General features: G+C 40.9%; 1 protein-coding gene across 5 annotated transcripts in view; it reads right to left on the bottom strand.

Moving 5' to 3' along the window:
* Window positions 1-16,878, bottom strand: part of HERC3 (HECT and RLD domain containing E3 ubiquitin protein ligase 3) — a 150,062-nt gene that overhangs the window by 50,658 nt on the left and 82,526 nt on the right. For 4 of the 5 annotated variants that reach the window (XM_061192621.1, XM_061192624.1, XM_061192620.1 and 1 more), the window contains 5 exons: window positions 6,115-6,138; window positions 5,934-6,023; window positions 4,582-4,752; window positions 2,647-2,790; window positions 1,316-1,482 (listed from right to left, as the gene is read on the bottom strand). In XM_061192621.1, the coding sequence (XP_061048604.1) occupies window positions 1,316-1,482; window positions 2,647-2,790; window positions 4,582-4,752; window positions 5,934-6,023; window positions 6,115-6,138 (596 nt within the window). Of the gene's footprint in view, window positions 1-1,315; window positions 1,483-2,646; window positions 2,791-4,581; window positions 4,753-5,933; window positions 6,024-6,114; window positions 6,139-16,878 lie in introns of those variants that run through there. The other variant, XM_061192625.1, reaches the window with a different exon arrangement.

Below are 16,878 nucleotides of genomic sequence, written 5' to 3' on the forward strand. Positions count from 1 at the left end.
TTTCAGGTGATGAAAATATTCTAAAATTGATTGTAATAAAGGCTGTACAACTCTGAATATACTAAAAGTCACTGAACTATATACTTTAGCTGGGTGAATTGTGTGGTATGCGAACTATATCTCAAACTACTTTCTGAAAAAGGCTCTGTGACATAACAGAAAATGCATATATTGGTCTCTGCCCCCAGTTCCTGGCACAGGGCTCCCAAAACCCTAAGTGATGAGAATATTAGGAGCATCTTTTGTTCTAATGGGGTGATTCTGGGTGGGCTCCTGGGCGGGGGCTGGTCACCAGAAGGACCCAGCCATGATTTTCAGCTCCACGCCCCCCATTCTCCAGAGAGGGGAGAGGGGCTGGAAATGAAGGTCATAACTGATCACACCGTAAGCAAGCCTCCTTAAAATCCCAACAGTAGGGGGTTCAGGGAGCTTCCAGGTTGGTGAACACATCCACACACGGGGAGGGTAGTACACCCCAACTCCATGGGGGCAGAAGCTCCTACTACACTCAGGACCCCTCCAGGCCTCACCCTATGTATCTCTTCAACTGGCTGTTCATCTGTATCCTTTATCATAATCCTTGAATAAACTGGTAAACCTAAGTGTTTCCCTGAATTCTTCGGGCCGCTCTAGGAAATTAATCGGACCCGAGGAGGGGTCACGGGAACCTCTGATTTGTAACCAGGTCAGACAGAAGTTGTGGGTAACCTGGGGACCTACTGCTTGCAACTGGCCCCCAAGTGGGTGAGAGTAGTCTGGAGGGACCGAGCACTGAGCGTGTGGGATCCAATGCCATCTCTAGGTAGACGGTGTCAGAACTGAGATGAATTGTAGGACACCAGCTGGTGTCGTGGAGAATTACTTGGTGGTAGGGGGAAACCGCCACACGTTTGGTGACCAGAAGTGCTGTGAGTGTGGCTGTAGTGTGACAGTCAAGGCGACACAGAAAAGAGAAACACGGAAGGACAGGCAGACCTGTAGGTTTTTTCAAAATGTAGACTCCCTTTTCAATACTTCCTCCCCTGTACTTATGGACCATGACAAAGCTCGAAGTCCTAATTTTTTGTTCAGGATAAGAAAAGCAGACAGCTGGATTCCTGGGCAGCTACGACTTCCCTTTTCCCTTTTCTCCTTCTGCCCCTAGAGTGACACAGGCACTGCTTCAAGCCACTAGCTGTGGAGCTACATCTTAAGACAAAGCATACACAGCACAGTCTAACGATAAACTCTTAACTTGTACACGTGGTGTTGTCAACCTTTGATCCCAGCGCCAGAGCAGCTCTCCACACCAGGCTCCCGTCTTCCAGCTCCATACCTTCCTTCCGTGGGTGACAGCTCCTTCAAGTCCTCCAGGCCAGGCTTCACGTTCAGTAGCTTCTTATAGAGAGCCAATGGGAAGTGCAGGTCCACCACGGTGGAGTTGTAGATGGCGAGTCCGCAGGTTATGCCAATCAAGTGAAACCAGTTGTGCTCTACGAAACACTTTCACCACATGTGCAAATGTGTTAAAAGCAGGGACTTCCCTGGTGGGCCAGTGGTTAAGAACCCGCCTTCCGATGCAGGGGACGTGGGTTTGATCCGTGGTAGGGGAACTAAGATCCCACATGCCACAGGGCAACTAAGCCCGCGTGCTGCAACTACAGAGCCCACGCGCTGTGGAGCCCGCGCGCCACAACGAAGACCCTGCGCTGCAACTAAGACCCGACACAGCCAAAAATAAATAAATAAACATTTAAAAAAAAAAGAAAAGCAAAGCAGTGTTTTCAGCCCTCAAAACAATCTGCCATTTACCTTAAAATATTTTCAGTATGGAAGAATGAAGATCCCGTTAATATTTACCTTCTGAAGCAGAGAAGTACCCCTCACAAAAGTTCAGCTGTCCCCCAAAGATGCAATGCTGTAAGTTAGGCATTTACAGCTCATTTGTGATACAGAGAACAGCTTACCCTCATTTAGAGCAATGCTGTCCAATAGAACTTTCTGCAATGATGGAAACAGTCTATTCTGCGCTGTCCCAGATGGCAGCCACTAACTACATGTGTCTACTGAGCACTTGAACGGTGGTTAGTACAACTGAGGGAATGACTTTAGTATTACTTAATTTTAATTAAATAAAATTTAAACTTAAATAGCCACAGGAAGCTAATGGCTACCTTTCAAGACAGTGCAGATCTAGGGAGAAAACTCTGGTAGAAAAAGAGCGAAACTATAGTCTGCTTGAAATGAGAATGCCTTTTAAAACTTAGCTCTCCAACTGAATTTTCAAAAAGTGTGAGTGTGTGTATATTTGTATGAGTATTCATACACATACTATCCCTGTTATTAAAATAAGATGTATTTGACAACTACTTTTTATATGTCATAAAACCAACTTCTTTATCATACCATACTCTTTCTACCCTCCGAGGATTACAAAACTTGGAGCTTACCTACTAGAAATGGAAATGGGGCTAATGGGTGACAAAACACACCAAGAGGTCTTAGCAACAGGTGAAACATGACACGGGAAACATGAAGATAATCATGTTAAATGATTACCTTTGTTATGCTCCCCTCTGTAAACATCAGAAGGCTAGGGATTGGTCTGACAACAAAAAAGGCAGTTTAATTCAATCCATCCGCTGAATGGTGACATCACTAACTTACCTTATCTGAAAACCACAAGAGATTTGAATCCTGATAGTAGGTAAACATTCCATAGATGGGATTCAACAGTTCTTTTAATAGTAAAAGAAAGAACTCCTTTGTGACACCACCAGCATCCACTGCTTCTTCACCATCAAAAATGACCTTGAAATAATGAAAGTAGAATTAGTACTTCAGGGAAATCATTGGCATTTTATGTTTTTTCTTTTTGTTTTTTTTTTTTTAGCAAATTCTTTCCAAAGTCAGGACAAAGAAAGGAAGATGTAACAGAGAATACACTGACGCAATGAAAACTGCAAAGTGTATCTGCTGATTATTAACAAGGCACTTATAAACACACAAAATTTTACCAGGCACTTCATGGGATACAGAGGAAGTCAGAAGTTTACCATATGTCCACAGAAAGTTTACCATCTATTTGGGGCAGGGAGGCAAACATAAAAGAACCAATTCGAGAATACATTTTATTTTCCAAGAGTCAGATACACTGAGACGTAAATGTTCTGGCACGTAGAGAAAAGCAGTGACTAACTTGAATAAAGGAAGAAATCTCTCTCAGTGGGGTTCTTGAACTAAATGATGCATACGAAAGGGAGGAGAGCATTCTGAGCAGACACAGACCTGGGCTCTGTGAGGGGCTATAAAGAGACCCATCACAACAACAGCTACAGCAAACCAAAGGACGAGATTTATTGAGAGTTTTCTACATGCCAGCCAGCACTTAAACTCTATTAACCTAATGCTCAGAACAGTCTTACACACTGGAATTACTACTATCATCCCCATTTTACTGGTAAGGGCTCAGGTACAGAACTAAAAACAGCATTTAAGAAAGCTTATCCTGGGAACTTCCCTGGTGGCCCAGTGGCTAAGACTCCGCGCTTCCAGTGCTGGGGCCACAGCTTTGATCAGGGGACAGGGAACTAAGATCCCGCGTGCTGCATGGCGCAGCCAAAAAAAAAGCAAGCAAGCTTATTCCGGTGCCTGTGGTCAAGGTTGCCTAGAGCAGGAGGAGAGTAAAGGTCTCCGATTATACGGATGCCAGCAGAAGACTTAACTCAAACACGCTACCAAGCAAGAACTGTCCCATCTGAATTACTGATTGAGAACAAGGGGCAAAGAAAGCGCCCTCTCTTTGCAATATCAAAAACCTAACCCAGAAGTTCTAGGGAGAACTCCCAGGCAGATTGATGGGACCGATACTACTTACTGGAAATTTTTTAAAGGGTGACAGTATCGTGGAGACCATCAGTTTCTTGCCTATTACATTTCAGAAACTGGAGCTTACAACAGGATTGGAAATAGAGTTAGGAAAGTCTTCTGAAGGGAAAGGTAAATCACTTAAAACTTCAATAATTCACTAAATATTTACTGACCAGCTACTGCGTACCAAGCATTGTGCTAAGCCCTGGGAATACACTAAGTGGTGACACAAACATGCCTGATCTATGAGGAAAGGCAATTTCTTAATTTAATCATTTCCAAGTACTGAGAGGGCCTATCATAACAGGCCACCAGCTGCCCAGACAATCTTACTACCTTTCCGTTCTCTTTTTTTTTTTTTACCTTCTTTCTCTTAAATCTTTGACATCCAAAGACTTCCTAGATGCTGGCTTGGTAGTTTTACCTAGTTGAAGCTTTAGTAGTGCTGTTGTTCACTTGGTTTTGGTAGAGCTGGAGCAGGTAAACTGAAGAGAGCAGACAAAAAAGGCCCTATATTCCCCTCAAGTAATCCACTGGCATTTTTATCTGATGTCACGTTGAGATGTTCTATTTGGTGATTGGACAGAAGCAAGTGAGTAAATTCTTGTAAAATGAATGAAAGGAAGAATGAATGGCTGTACTCCACGATTTTAATAAAATCTTTGCTGCCTCATCAACACTGTTTAAAGAAAACCCAGGAAGGTATTTAGAGGAATATACGGAAGGGCTCACTTTGAGAGGCTTTTTCAAATCAATATCAGAATGAATGCTCAGCTCTCTCAGGGCATCTCCAACAAGGTTGCTCCTGCGAACGTGAAGGACCAGGAAGGGGCTTCTGGCCAGCAGAGGCTCCAGGGTGAGAAGCATGAAGACGTTCTGCAGGTTGGCCCCGTTGACCGCCACCTGGAACGGCACGTGCAAGAGCACAGTTACCACTCAGTGTGCACCTGTGAGTGGGGACAGCAGCCAGCCCTGCCTCTGGACCGGGGGTAGGTCGGGGCCAGGCTGACTGCAGCTTCATTGTGGTCTTTCCTCCTAACTTTTCCAGTAGGTTTTCTCAGTTACTCATGTTTACAAAACACACAAATCTTTCTAATCTGAACCCAAAGAGATTAACTGAAACACTTCATAAACCATATGATCCATAACTCATTCCAGGAAAATGATCTAGACTAAGCTGATTAAGACTGAAATAATATCTTAGTAGAAGAAAGTGATGACGGACAGTGGGTAGAAACTATGACTTTCAAAGCGGCAGGAAAAGAAACCTAATAACTCCTTGCTAAATGGTGTTTATTCTTTGAAAAATGTCCATTTGCTCTGGAAAACCTTTAAATTGTCAATATCATGGATATATCACTGTGAAAACATATATATATAGAGAGAGAGATAGATATAGATAAGAGCTAGAGAGAGACAGCCAGATGGGGAAAGGGAGAGGGAGATGAATGAAGTTATATATCCACCAACAATGGGAACTGGTAGATTTGGATTGCTAATTCACAGGTGTCTTTGTAGGCTTGTCAAAACCAATTATATTTTACAATAAAAATGGGTGTTTAAAATAAATTAAACAAATCTCTATAACTTGAGTTTTTGCTCAATAAAGAACTGCCAAGCTCCATTTAACTATCTATCAGGGGTCAGCAAACAATGGCCCAAGGACCGAATCCAGCCTGCTGCCTGCTTTTGTACAGCTCTTGAGCTAACAATAGTTTTTACATTTTTAAATAGTTTTTAAAAAATCAAAAGAAAAATATTTCACTACATGTGAAAATTATATAAAATTCAAATTTCATGCTACGACAGAGTTGAATACTTGAGACAACTGTATGGCCCACAAAGACACATATTTACAATACGGCCCTTTATGAAGACACTTGCCACCCCCCTGTTTATGTAGATGTGCATTCACGTATACGTGTTATATTCAATATAAAATTGCTGAAAATTTTTCTAACAGTTCTAAAAGTTACAATGGAACTTCATCCAAATCAACTTTCTCCTATTTGGAAAAATTACAACTCAATGTATAAGATGAAAGAAACCCGTAAGAAGAGCAAGTAAGGTTTAAAATATGTTACCTGCATCTGCAGTTCAGCATCAGTCTGTAACATTTTGGTCTTAGCTTGGGCATCAAAGATGAAAGGGTAGGAACAAAGTGTTACAGCATCCTAGAATAAAACATATTATTGGCAATATTATAGTATCCCACAGAGAATACTGCTGGAAAAATACATAAATAAATTTTACAGAGTCATTTACCTGCATTATAGATGATCTAGCCTTCTGTGTAAAGAAAAATAAAAAGTCTCTTAGTTGGATTACAAAACTTGAACTTTCTACCTCCCACAAATAACAAAACAAATAACAGAACAGATAACCTATCTGACCATTTGACCATGGAACTAACACCATTTGAACAGCTTACTGGAGTTTTGATGGAACAGACTAGTTGTTTTGATGAATACAGACTGAGAAGAACACTAAAAACAATTAAAAAAAATTTTTTAAAGGACCTTTACAAACCATTTCACTAACCCCATAATTCACAGTATTAATAGAACTCTCATTTATAAGAAATCTAATTCCAAAACAGGAGCTTTACAACCATGACTTCAGAGGTTAATTTTGTTGGGTAAAGTGGATAATGCAAATTTCATTTATTTGTCAACATGTTAAGTCTCCCTTTTACACACACACACACAGAGTTCCTCTTGGCAGAAACCAAATATTTAGAAAGCTGTCCCTGGGGGGCTTCCCTGGTGGCACAGTGGTTAAGAATCCACCTGCCAGTGCAGGGGACACGGGTTCAAGCCCTGGTCCGGGAAGATCCCACATGCCGCGGAGCAACTAAGTCCGTGCGCCGCAACTACTGAGCCTGCACTCAAGAGCCTGTGAGCCACAACTACTGGAGCCCATGTGCCACAACTACTAAGCCCGTGTGCCTAGAGCCCGTGCTCCGCAACAAGAGAAGCCACCGCAATGAGAAGCCCGTGCACCGCAACGAAGAGTAGCCCCCGCTCGCCGCAACTAGAGAAAGCCCGCACGCAGCAACGAAGACCCAACGCAGCCAAAAATAAATAAATTAAAAAAAAAAACACAAGATATTTAGAAAGCTGTCCCTGACTAGGCACTTGGACCAATGCCTGGCCTACAGAAGACACTCCATCAATATGTGAATAAATCTGAATAAACTTTTGAGGAGGGGAATAACAATACAGACATACCTCGTTTTATTGCACTTCACTTTATTGCATTTCACAGATATGGCTTTTTAAAAAATTTTATTTGTTTTTTTACATTATTTATTTATTTATTTTTTATTGGAGTGTAATTGCCTTACAATGTTGTGTTAGTTTCTGCTGTACAGTGAAGTGAATCAGCTATATATATACATATATCCCCCCCCCTTGGACCTCCCTCCCACCCATCTAGCTCATCAGAGCACCGAGCTGAGCTCCCTGTGCTATACAGCAGGTTCCCACTAGCTATCTGTTTTACACATGGTAGTTAGTATATTTACGTCAAACCTAATCTCCCAATTCATCCCACCCTCCCCTTCCCCGCAAATTGAATTTTGTGGTAACCCTGAGTCTCGCAAGACTATGGGCGCCATATTTCCAACAGCACTTGCTCACTTCATGTCTCTGTGTCACATTTTGGTAATTCTCACCATATTTCAAAGTTTCTCATTCTTATTTGTTATGGTGACCTGTGATCAGTGATCTTTGATGTTACCATTGCAAAAAGATTGCAACTGGCTGAAGGCTAAAATGACAGCTAACGTTTTTTAGCAATAAAGTATTTTTTAATTAAGGTTTGTACATTCATTGTTTTTTTAAACATAATACTATTGCACACTTAATAGACTACAGTATAATATAAACATAACTTTCATATGCACTGGGAAACCAAAAAATTTGTGTGACTTGCTTTATTGTGACATTCACTTTATTGCAGTGGTCTGGAACGAAACCCACAATTTCTCCAAGGTATGCCTATAAATAAATACAACCACAAACATATCTAAGAGGTATGTTAGTTTCATTTATCAGGAGAAAAAAGGAACTCTCTCCTGAAAGGTTTTCTTAAGTTAATGAATAATGTTTGCTACATAACCTAACAGAAAGAAACAAAAAAAATCAACGGTATAGATCATGTTGACCTGTAGCAGTATTTCTCAAACAGAAAACCATGGATTTATTCCCAGAGATCTGAAAGTGCGCTATGCATTTTTAAAATTTTGTGTTGTTTTTTTTAACGATATCCTAAACAAAATAAAAACACATTCTGAATGACCTCTTTATAATGATGTGTTACCATATAATTTGCATTTATTTTAATGATTGCACTGGTGCCATGTTATACTGAATTGTCCAAGGGTAATAAGAAAGAAGAAAAGCAGTCTTCCTTTGTAAGTGATGCATTTGTGCCCAGGAAAAGGCCACTGCAGTCCTGGCTCCCTGCATGAATGAAGGTTTAATAGCAGCTGAAAGGACAAAAGAGAGCTGAGTCATCCCTGGGTGTATAGAACAAGCTGCAGAACTCAAGTCCCCAGGCCTGGCAGCCCGCAGACCTGATCACAATGCAAGTGGGGTTTGGCTTCAGAAAGGCATTCTTGCTCATCACGTTAAATCCATGAGGCTCATTTGTGTTTTATTGATTTTAGAGTTTTGTTAATATCTAATCTGTAAATTTGCTTTGGTTTTACAACATTTAAATGCTATATGAATAAGAAGTGTATATCTACCTCCTTTTGTATTTGCGTATATTTCAATGAAATCATTGAAAAGCAGTTTTAATTAAAATTCCCCTTGTTTATTCTTTAGAAACATGTTCCTTCAGGGATCTTGGAACATTTCCCTAGCCTGAGAAACACTAATCAGAGAAAGGATTCCAGTGCAGGAAGACAAGGTATGGAATCCTGCACACAGAACCCAGAGTGACTTGATTCATTCTCACGCCTACTTCTAATTACTTTGAATTTTGGAATTGAAATCACTAAAATAAACACACACACACCATAAAACAGCACTAGGTACCAACAACGGGTACAAGTATCTCTTGGGATAAGAGTGTTGGGAAAGTGTGTTTAAAACTGGTGCCAATATTCAGAATTTTCTAACCTCCCTCTCAGAAGAGATTTTATTCTAAGCATTATGTGCCTATTCTCAAGGCAAAAGAAAGATCTTTACCATGTGTGTTGGTCTATAAAGCAAGATAAAGTTTTGAACACTTCAAATTAAAAGTGACTATGGGAGAAGTGAAAACAGTTACTATAAAAACAGTTGTTGTGGGGCTTCCCTGGTGGCACAGTGGTTGAGAATCTGCCTGCCAATGCTGGGGACATGGGTTCGAGCCCTGGTCTGGGAGGATCCCACATGCCGCGGAGCAGCTAGGCCCGTGAGCCACAATTACTGAGCCTGCGCGTCTGGAGCCTGTGCTCCACAACAAGAGAGGCCGCAATAATGAGAGGCCCACGCACCGCGATGAAGAGTGGCCCCCGCTCGCTGCAACTAGAGAAAGCCCTCGCACAGAAACGAAGACCCAACACAGCCATAAATAAATAAATAAATAAATAAATAAATAAATTAAAAAAAAAACACAAAAAAACAGTTGTTGGCTTTACAGCATTGGCAGTATACAGTCGGCCCTCCTTATCCACGGTTCCACATCTGCAGATTCAACCAACCACAGATGGAAAATATGCAAAAAAAAAAAAAAAAAAAAAAAAGACAATTCCAGAAGGTTCCAGAAAGCAAAACTTGAATTTGCCACACACCGGCAACTACTTACATAGCATTTACACTGTATTACGTAGTATAAGTAATCGAGAGATGATTTAAAGTCTATGGCAGGATGTGCTTAGATTATATGCAAATAATACAGCATTTTATATGAGGGACTTGAGCATGGTATGGGGATGGGGGCTCCTGGAACCAATCCCCTGTTGATACTGAGGGACAACTATATCTAGTATTTTTACTTTTTTATAAATTTATTTATTATTTATTTGTTATTTTTGGCTGCATTGGGTATTTGTTGCCGTGCGCAGGCTCTCTCTAGCTGAGGCGAGCAGGGGCTACACTTCGTTGCGGTGCGCGGGCTTCTCATTGCAGTGGTTTCTCTTGTTGTGGAGCATGGGCTCTAGGCGCGCAGGCTTCAGTAGTTGTGGCTCGCGGGCTCAGTAGTTGCGGCACACAGACCCTAGAGCATGCAGGCGTCAGTAGTTGTGGCGCATGGGCTCAGTAGTTTTGGCTCGCGGGCTCTAGAGTGCAGGCTCAGGAGTTGTAGCGCACAGGTTTAGATGCTCCGCAGCACGTGGGATCTTCCCAGACCAGGGCTCGAACCTGTGTCCCCTACACTGGCAGGCAGATTCTCAACCACGGCACCACCAGGGAAGCCCATATCTAGTATTTTTAAATACTAGTATTTTTATTGGTGCGATAGAGTTATTTCAGACATCAATCAGCAGCTTTTCCTGTATGTCTTGATTCTCTCCAGTCCCACTCCAGTTCTCCAGCTCTCTCCTACCACCCTCTCCCTGCAATCCCCACCACAAGCCCTCCCAGACCCCTTTAATGCCCACCTTCTGCAGCTCCTACTCCCTCCCATGGCCCCCTGCCTGCCCCCCGAAAGAGCCCAGTTTTGGAGGTAGGCTGATCTCTCTTCTGGAGGGCAGGGTCACCGTGCTTTCAGTTGGGTAAGTTGGCTGGAAAGAAACTATTGTTGGGAACCAGAGCCAAGGTCAGAGAGTTGGTGGTCCAGAAGACCCTCACCCCGGGGGGAGGACTGAGGTGCCAGCTCTATGGAAGGTGAAGAAGGGAAGGGTATTCGGTCAAAAGAAGCAGCAGACCTATATGAAAGTCTACTTACATGTCTACATATTTTTTACAAGTCTATGAGTTTTTGTATTTGAAATATAACAATTTCACTGATTTTTATTTTGTAGATGCTGAATATTTTAGAAGTGGTATTAGTGCTGGCATTTCCATACTACGTGAACGAAACACTGAAACAGCAGCACTGTGATTCTGCTTCTGACTGCTCTCCCTAACCTAGAAGGACGTATACGAACGGGTAAGATACGTGATCCCCTCCCGAGAGGCTGTTTGTCCTGGGCCATCCATTCCCCAAAAGTGAGTCTCACGACCTATAACTAGCAAAGTACTACTGATGGATCACATTTCAAGTGGTCCTGCTTGAAATGGGGCTGCCCTGTAACCTTCGTTCATTGTTTTTAAGTATATGACATAGAAGCAATGAATAAGTACATGGTACAGAACTAGAGAACTGGGGAATTGGGAATATCTTTTTCTTTTCTTTTCTTTCTTTTAATTCCAAGTCAACATTTCCTAAATGTGGCTGTGACTGGGGACAAGAGGCATCACACAAACACCAAGGAGGAAACCCAGGAGCCCCTGCCTTCGGGCCTGCCTGCCACCACGTGTTCCTGTACCCTCCGTGGGCAAATCTGGCTCCCAGCATCGCTGAATGCTGAGGCGCACACAGCTGCCTCATCTCACCACGCACAATACTGCTACCCGGAACCAGACACTGCCCCGGACGACACAGACAGCCGATGTCAGGTTGACTCCAGTCTTTATTTGTGAAGCATTTTCTTTTTTTTTTTCCTTTGTTTTTTTTTTAAATTAATTTTTATTGGAGTACGGTTGCTTTACAATGAAGCATTTTCTTTGTATCACTCACTTTCTCACTTGTCAGGCCCTCTATGGGGCCCACAAAGTCACTCATTCTGTGTGCTATTTGGTTTTCAAGTGTAGATGATGGCAGTTAATAAACGGAAATAAATAAGCCACTACCACCTCTTCTTTAAAATAAGCTGAGGGAGACCTTCAAGATGGCAGAGGAGTAAGACATGGAGATCACCTTCCTCACCACAAATACATCAGAAATGCATCCACATGTGGAACAACTCCTACAGAACACCTACTGAACGCTGGCAGAAGACCTCAGACTTCCCAAAAGGCAAGAAACTCCCCACGTACCTGGCCGTGTGGCTGACAGGGTCTTGGTGCTCCGGCCGGGTGTCAGGCCTGTGCCTCTGAGGTGGGAGAGCCAAGTTCAGGACACTGGTCCAGCAGAGACCTCCTGGCCCCACATAATATCAATCAGCGAGAGCTCTCCCAGAGACCTCTGTCTCAAAGCTAAGACCCAGCTCCACTCAATGACCAGCAAGCACCAGTGCTGGACACCCTATGCCAAACAACTAGCAAGACAGGAACACAACCCCACCCATTAGCAGAGAAGCTGCCTAAAATCATAATAAGGCCACAGACACCCCAAAACACACCACAGGACGCGGTCCTGCCCACCAGAAAGACAAGATCCAGCCTCATCCACCAGAACACAGGCACCACTGCCCTCCACCAGGAAGCCTACACAACCCACTGAACCAACCTTAGCCACTGGAGACAGACACCAAAAACAATGGGAACTACGAACCTGCAGTCTGCAAAAAGGAGATACCAAACACAGTAAGTTAAGCAAAATGAGAAGACAGAGAAACACACAGCAGATGAAAGAGCAAGGTAAAAACCCACCAGACCAAACAAATGAAGAGGAAATAGGCAGTCAACCTGAAAAAGAATTCAGAGTAATGATAGTAAAGATGATCCAAAATCTTGGAAACAGAATGTAGAAAATACAAGAAACGTTTAACAAGGACCTAGAAGAACTAAAGAGCAAACAAACAATGATGAACAACACAATAAATGAAATTAAAAATTCTCTAGAAGGAATCAAGAGCAGAATAACTGAGGCAGAAGAACGGTTAAGTGACCTGGAAGATAAAATTGTGGAAGTAACTACCGCAGAGCAGAATAAAGAAAAAGAATGAAAAGAATTGAGGACAGTCTCAGAGACCACTGGTTCAACATTAAATGCACCAACATTCGAATTATAGGGGTCCCAGAAGAAGAAGAGAAAAAGAAAGGGACTGAGAAAATATTTCAAGAGATTATAGTTGAAAACTTCCCTATTATGGCAAAGGAAATAGTCAATCAAGTCCAAGAAGCGCAGAGAGTCCCATACAGACAGGATAAATCCAAGGAGAAACACACCAAGACACACTAATCAAACTGTCAAAAATTAAATACAAAGAAAACATATTAAAAGCAGCAAGGGAAAAACAACAAATAACATAAAAGGGAATCCCCATAAGGTTAACAGCTGATCTTTCAGCAGAAACTCTGCAAGCCAGGAGGGAGTGGCAGGACATATTTAAAGTGATGAAGGAGAAAAACCTACAACCAAGATTATTCTACCCAGCAAGGATCTATTCAGATTCAATGGAGAAATTAAAACCTTTACAGACAAGCAAAAGCTAAGAGAATTCAGCACCACCAAACCAGCTTTACAACAAACGTTAAAGGAATTCTCTAGGCAGGAAACACAAGAGAAGGAAAAGACCTACTATAACAAACCCAAAACAATTAAGAAAATGGTAATAGGAACATACACATCGATAACTACCTTAAATGTAAATGGATTAAATGGTCCAACCAAAAGACATAGACTTGCTGAATGGATACAAAAACAAGATTCGCATACATGCTGTCTACAAGAGACCCACTTCAGACCTAGGGACATATACAGACTGAAAGTCAGGGGATGGAAAAAGATATTCCATGTAAATGGAAATAAAAAGAAAGCTGGAGTAGCAATTGTCATATCAGACAAAATAGACTTTAAAATAAAGACTATTACAAGAGACAAAGAAGGACACTACATAATGATCAAGGGATCAGTCCGAGAAGATATAACAATTGTAAATATTTATGAACCCAACATAGGAGCACCTCAAAACATAAGGCAAATGCTTACAGCCATAAAAGGGGAAATTGACAATAATACAATCATAGTAGGGGACTTTAACACCCTACTTCCCAATGGACAGATCATCCAAAATGAAAAGACATAAGGAAACACAAGCTTTACATGATACATTAAACAAGATGGACTTAATTGATATTTATAGGACATTCCACCCAAAAACAACAGAATACACTTTCCTCTCAAGTGTTCATGGAACATTCTCCAGGACAGATCATATCTTGGGTCACAAATCAAGCCTTAGTAAATTTAAGAAAATTGAAATCTTATCAAGTATCTTTTCCGACCACAACGCTATGAGACTAGATATCAATTACAGGAAAAAATCTGTAAAAAATACAAACACATGGAGGCTAAACAATACACTACTAAATACCCAAGAGATCAATGAAGAAATCAAAGAGCAAATCAAAAAATACCTAGAAACAAATAACAATGAAAACACAACGACCCAAAACCTATGGGATGTAGCAAAAGCAGTTCTAAGAGGGAAGTTTATAGCAATACAATCCTACCTCAAGAAACAAGAAACAGCTCAAATGAACAACCTAACCTTACATCTAAAGCAATTACAGAAAGAAGCACAAAAAAAACCCCCAAAGTTAGCAGAAGAAAAGAAATCATAAAGATCAGATCAGAAATAAATGAAAAAGAAATGAAGGAAACAATAGCAAAGATCAATAAAACTAAAAGCTGGTTCTTTGAGAAGATAAACAAAATTGATAAACCATCAGCCAGACTCATCAAGAAAAAAAGGGAGAAGACTCAAATCAATAGAATTAGAAATGAAAAAGGAGAAGTAACAACTGACACTGCAGAAATACAAACGACCACGAGAGATTACTACAAGCAACTCCATGCCAATAAAATGGACAACCTGGAAGAAATGGACAAATTCTTAGAAAGACACAACCTTCTGAGACTGAACCAGGAAGAAACAGAAAATATAAACAGACCAATCACAAGCACTGAAATTGAAACTGTGATTAAAAATCTTCCAACAAACAAAAGCCCAGGACCAGATGGCTTCACAGGCAAATTCTATCAAACATTTAAAGAAGAGCTAACACCTATCCTTCTCAAACTCTTCCAAAATATTGCAGAGGGAGGAACACTCCCAAACTCATTCTATGAGGCCACCATCACCCTGATACGAAAACCAGACAAAGATGTCACAAAGAAAGAAAACTACAGGCCAATATCACTGATGAACATAGATGCAAAAATCCTCAACAGAATACTAGCACACAGAATTCAACAGCACATTAAAAAGATTATACACCATGATCAAGTGGGGTTTATCCCAGGAATGCAAGGATTCTTCAATATATGCAAATCAATCAACGTGATACACCATATTAACAAATTGAAGGAGAAAAACCATATGATCATCTCAATAGATGCAGAGAAAGCTTTTGACAAAATTCAACACCCATTTATGATAAAAGCCCTGCAGAAAGTAGGCATAGAGGGAACTTTCCTCAACATAATAAAGGCAATATATGACAAACCCACAGCCAACATTGTCCTCAATGGTGAAAAACTGAAACCATTTCCACTAAGATCAGGAACAAGACAAGGTTGCCCACTCTCACCACTCTTATTCAACATAGTTTTGGAAGTGTTAGCCACAGCAATCAGAGAAGAAAAAGAAATAAAAGGAATCCAAATCGGAAAAGAAGAAGTAAAGCTGTCACTGTTTGCAGATGACATGATACTATACATAGAGAATCCTAAAGATGCTACCAGAAAACTACTAGAGCTAATCAATGAATTTGGTAAAGTAGCAGGATACAAAATTAATGCACAGAAATCTCTTGCATTCCTATATACTAATGATGAAAAATCTAAAAGTGAAATTAAGAAAACACTCCCATTTACCACTGCAACAAAAAGAATAAAATATCTAGGAATAAACCTACCTAAGGAGACAAAAGACCTGTATGCAGAAAATTATAAGACACTGATGAAAGAAATTAAAGATGATACAAATAGATGGAGAGATATACCATGTTCTTGGATTGGAAGAATCAACATTGTGAAAATGACTCTACTACCCAAAGCAATCTACAGATTCAATGCAATCCCTATCAAACTACCACTGGCATTTTTCACAGAACTAGAACAAAAAATTTCACAATTTGTATGGAAACACAAAAGACCCCAAATAGCCAAAGCAATCTTGAGAACGAAAAATGGAGCTGGAGGAATCAGGCTCCCTGACTTCAGACTATACTACAAAGCTACAGTAATCAAGACAGTATGGTACTGGCACAAAAACAGAAATATAGATCAATGGAACAGGATAGAAAGCCCAGAGATAAACCCACGCACATATGGTCACCTTATCTTTGATAAAGGAGGCAAGCATATACAGTGGAGGAAAGACAGCCTCTTTATAAGTGGTGCTGGGAAAACTGGACAGGTACATGTAAAAGTATGAAATAAGAACACTCCCTAACACCATACACAAAAATAAACTCAAAATGGATTAAAGACCTAAATGTAAGGCCAGACACTATCAAACTCTTAGAGGAAAACATAGGCAGAACACTCTATGACATAAATCACAGCAAGATCCTTTTTGACCCAGCTCCTAGAGAAATGGAAATAAAAACACAAACAAATGGGACCTAATGAAACTTAAAAGCTTTTGCACAGCAAAGGAAACCATAAACAAGACCAAAAGACAACCCTCAGAATGGGAGAAAATATTTGCAAACGAAGCAACTGACAAAGGATTAATCTCCAAAATTTACAAGCAGCTCATGCAGCTCAATAACAAAAAAACAAACAATGCAATCCAAAAATGGGCAGAAGACCTAAATAGACATTTCTCCAAAGAAGATATACAGATTGCCAACAAACACATGAAAGGATGCTCAACAGCACTAATCATTAGAGAAATGTAATTCAAAACTACAATGAGGTATCACCTCACACCGGTCAGAATGGCCATCATCAAAAAATCTACAAACAATAAATGCTGGAGAGGGTGTGGAGAAAAGGGAACCCTCTTGCACTGTTGGTGGGAATGTAAATTGATACAGCCACTATGGAGAACACTATGGAGGTTCCTTAAAAAACTAAAAATAGAACTACCATATGACCCAGCAATCCCACTACTGGGCATATACCCTGAGAAAACCATAATTCAAAGAGAGTCATGTA

This window comes from Eubalaena glacialis, chromosome 5 (assembly GCF_028564815.1).
Source record: "Eubalaena glacialis isolate mEubGla1 chromosome 5, mEubGla1.1.hap2.+ XY, whole genome shotgun sequence".
Lineage (NCBI taxonomy): Eukaryota > Metazoa > Chordata > Mammalia > Artiodactyla > Balaenidae > Eubalaena > Eubalaena glacialis.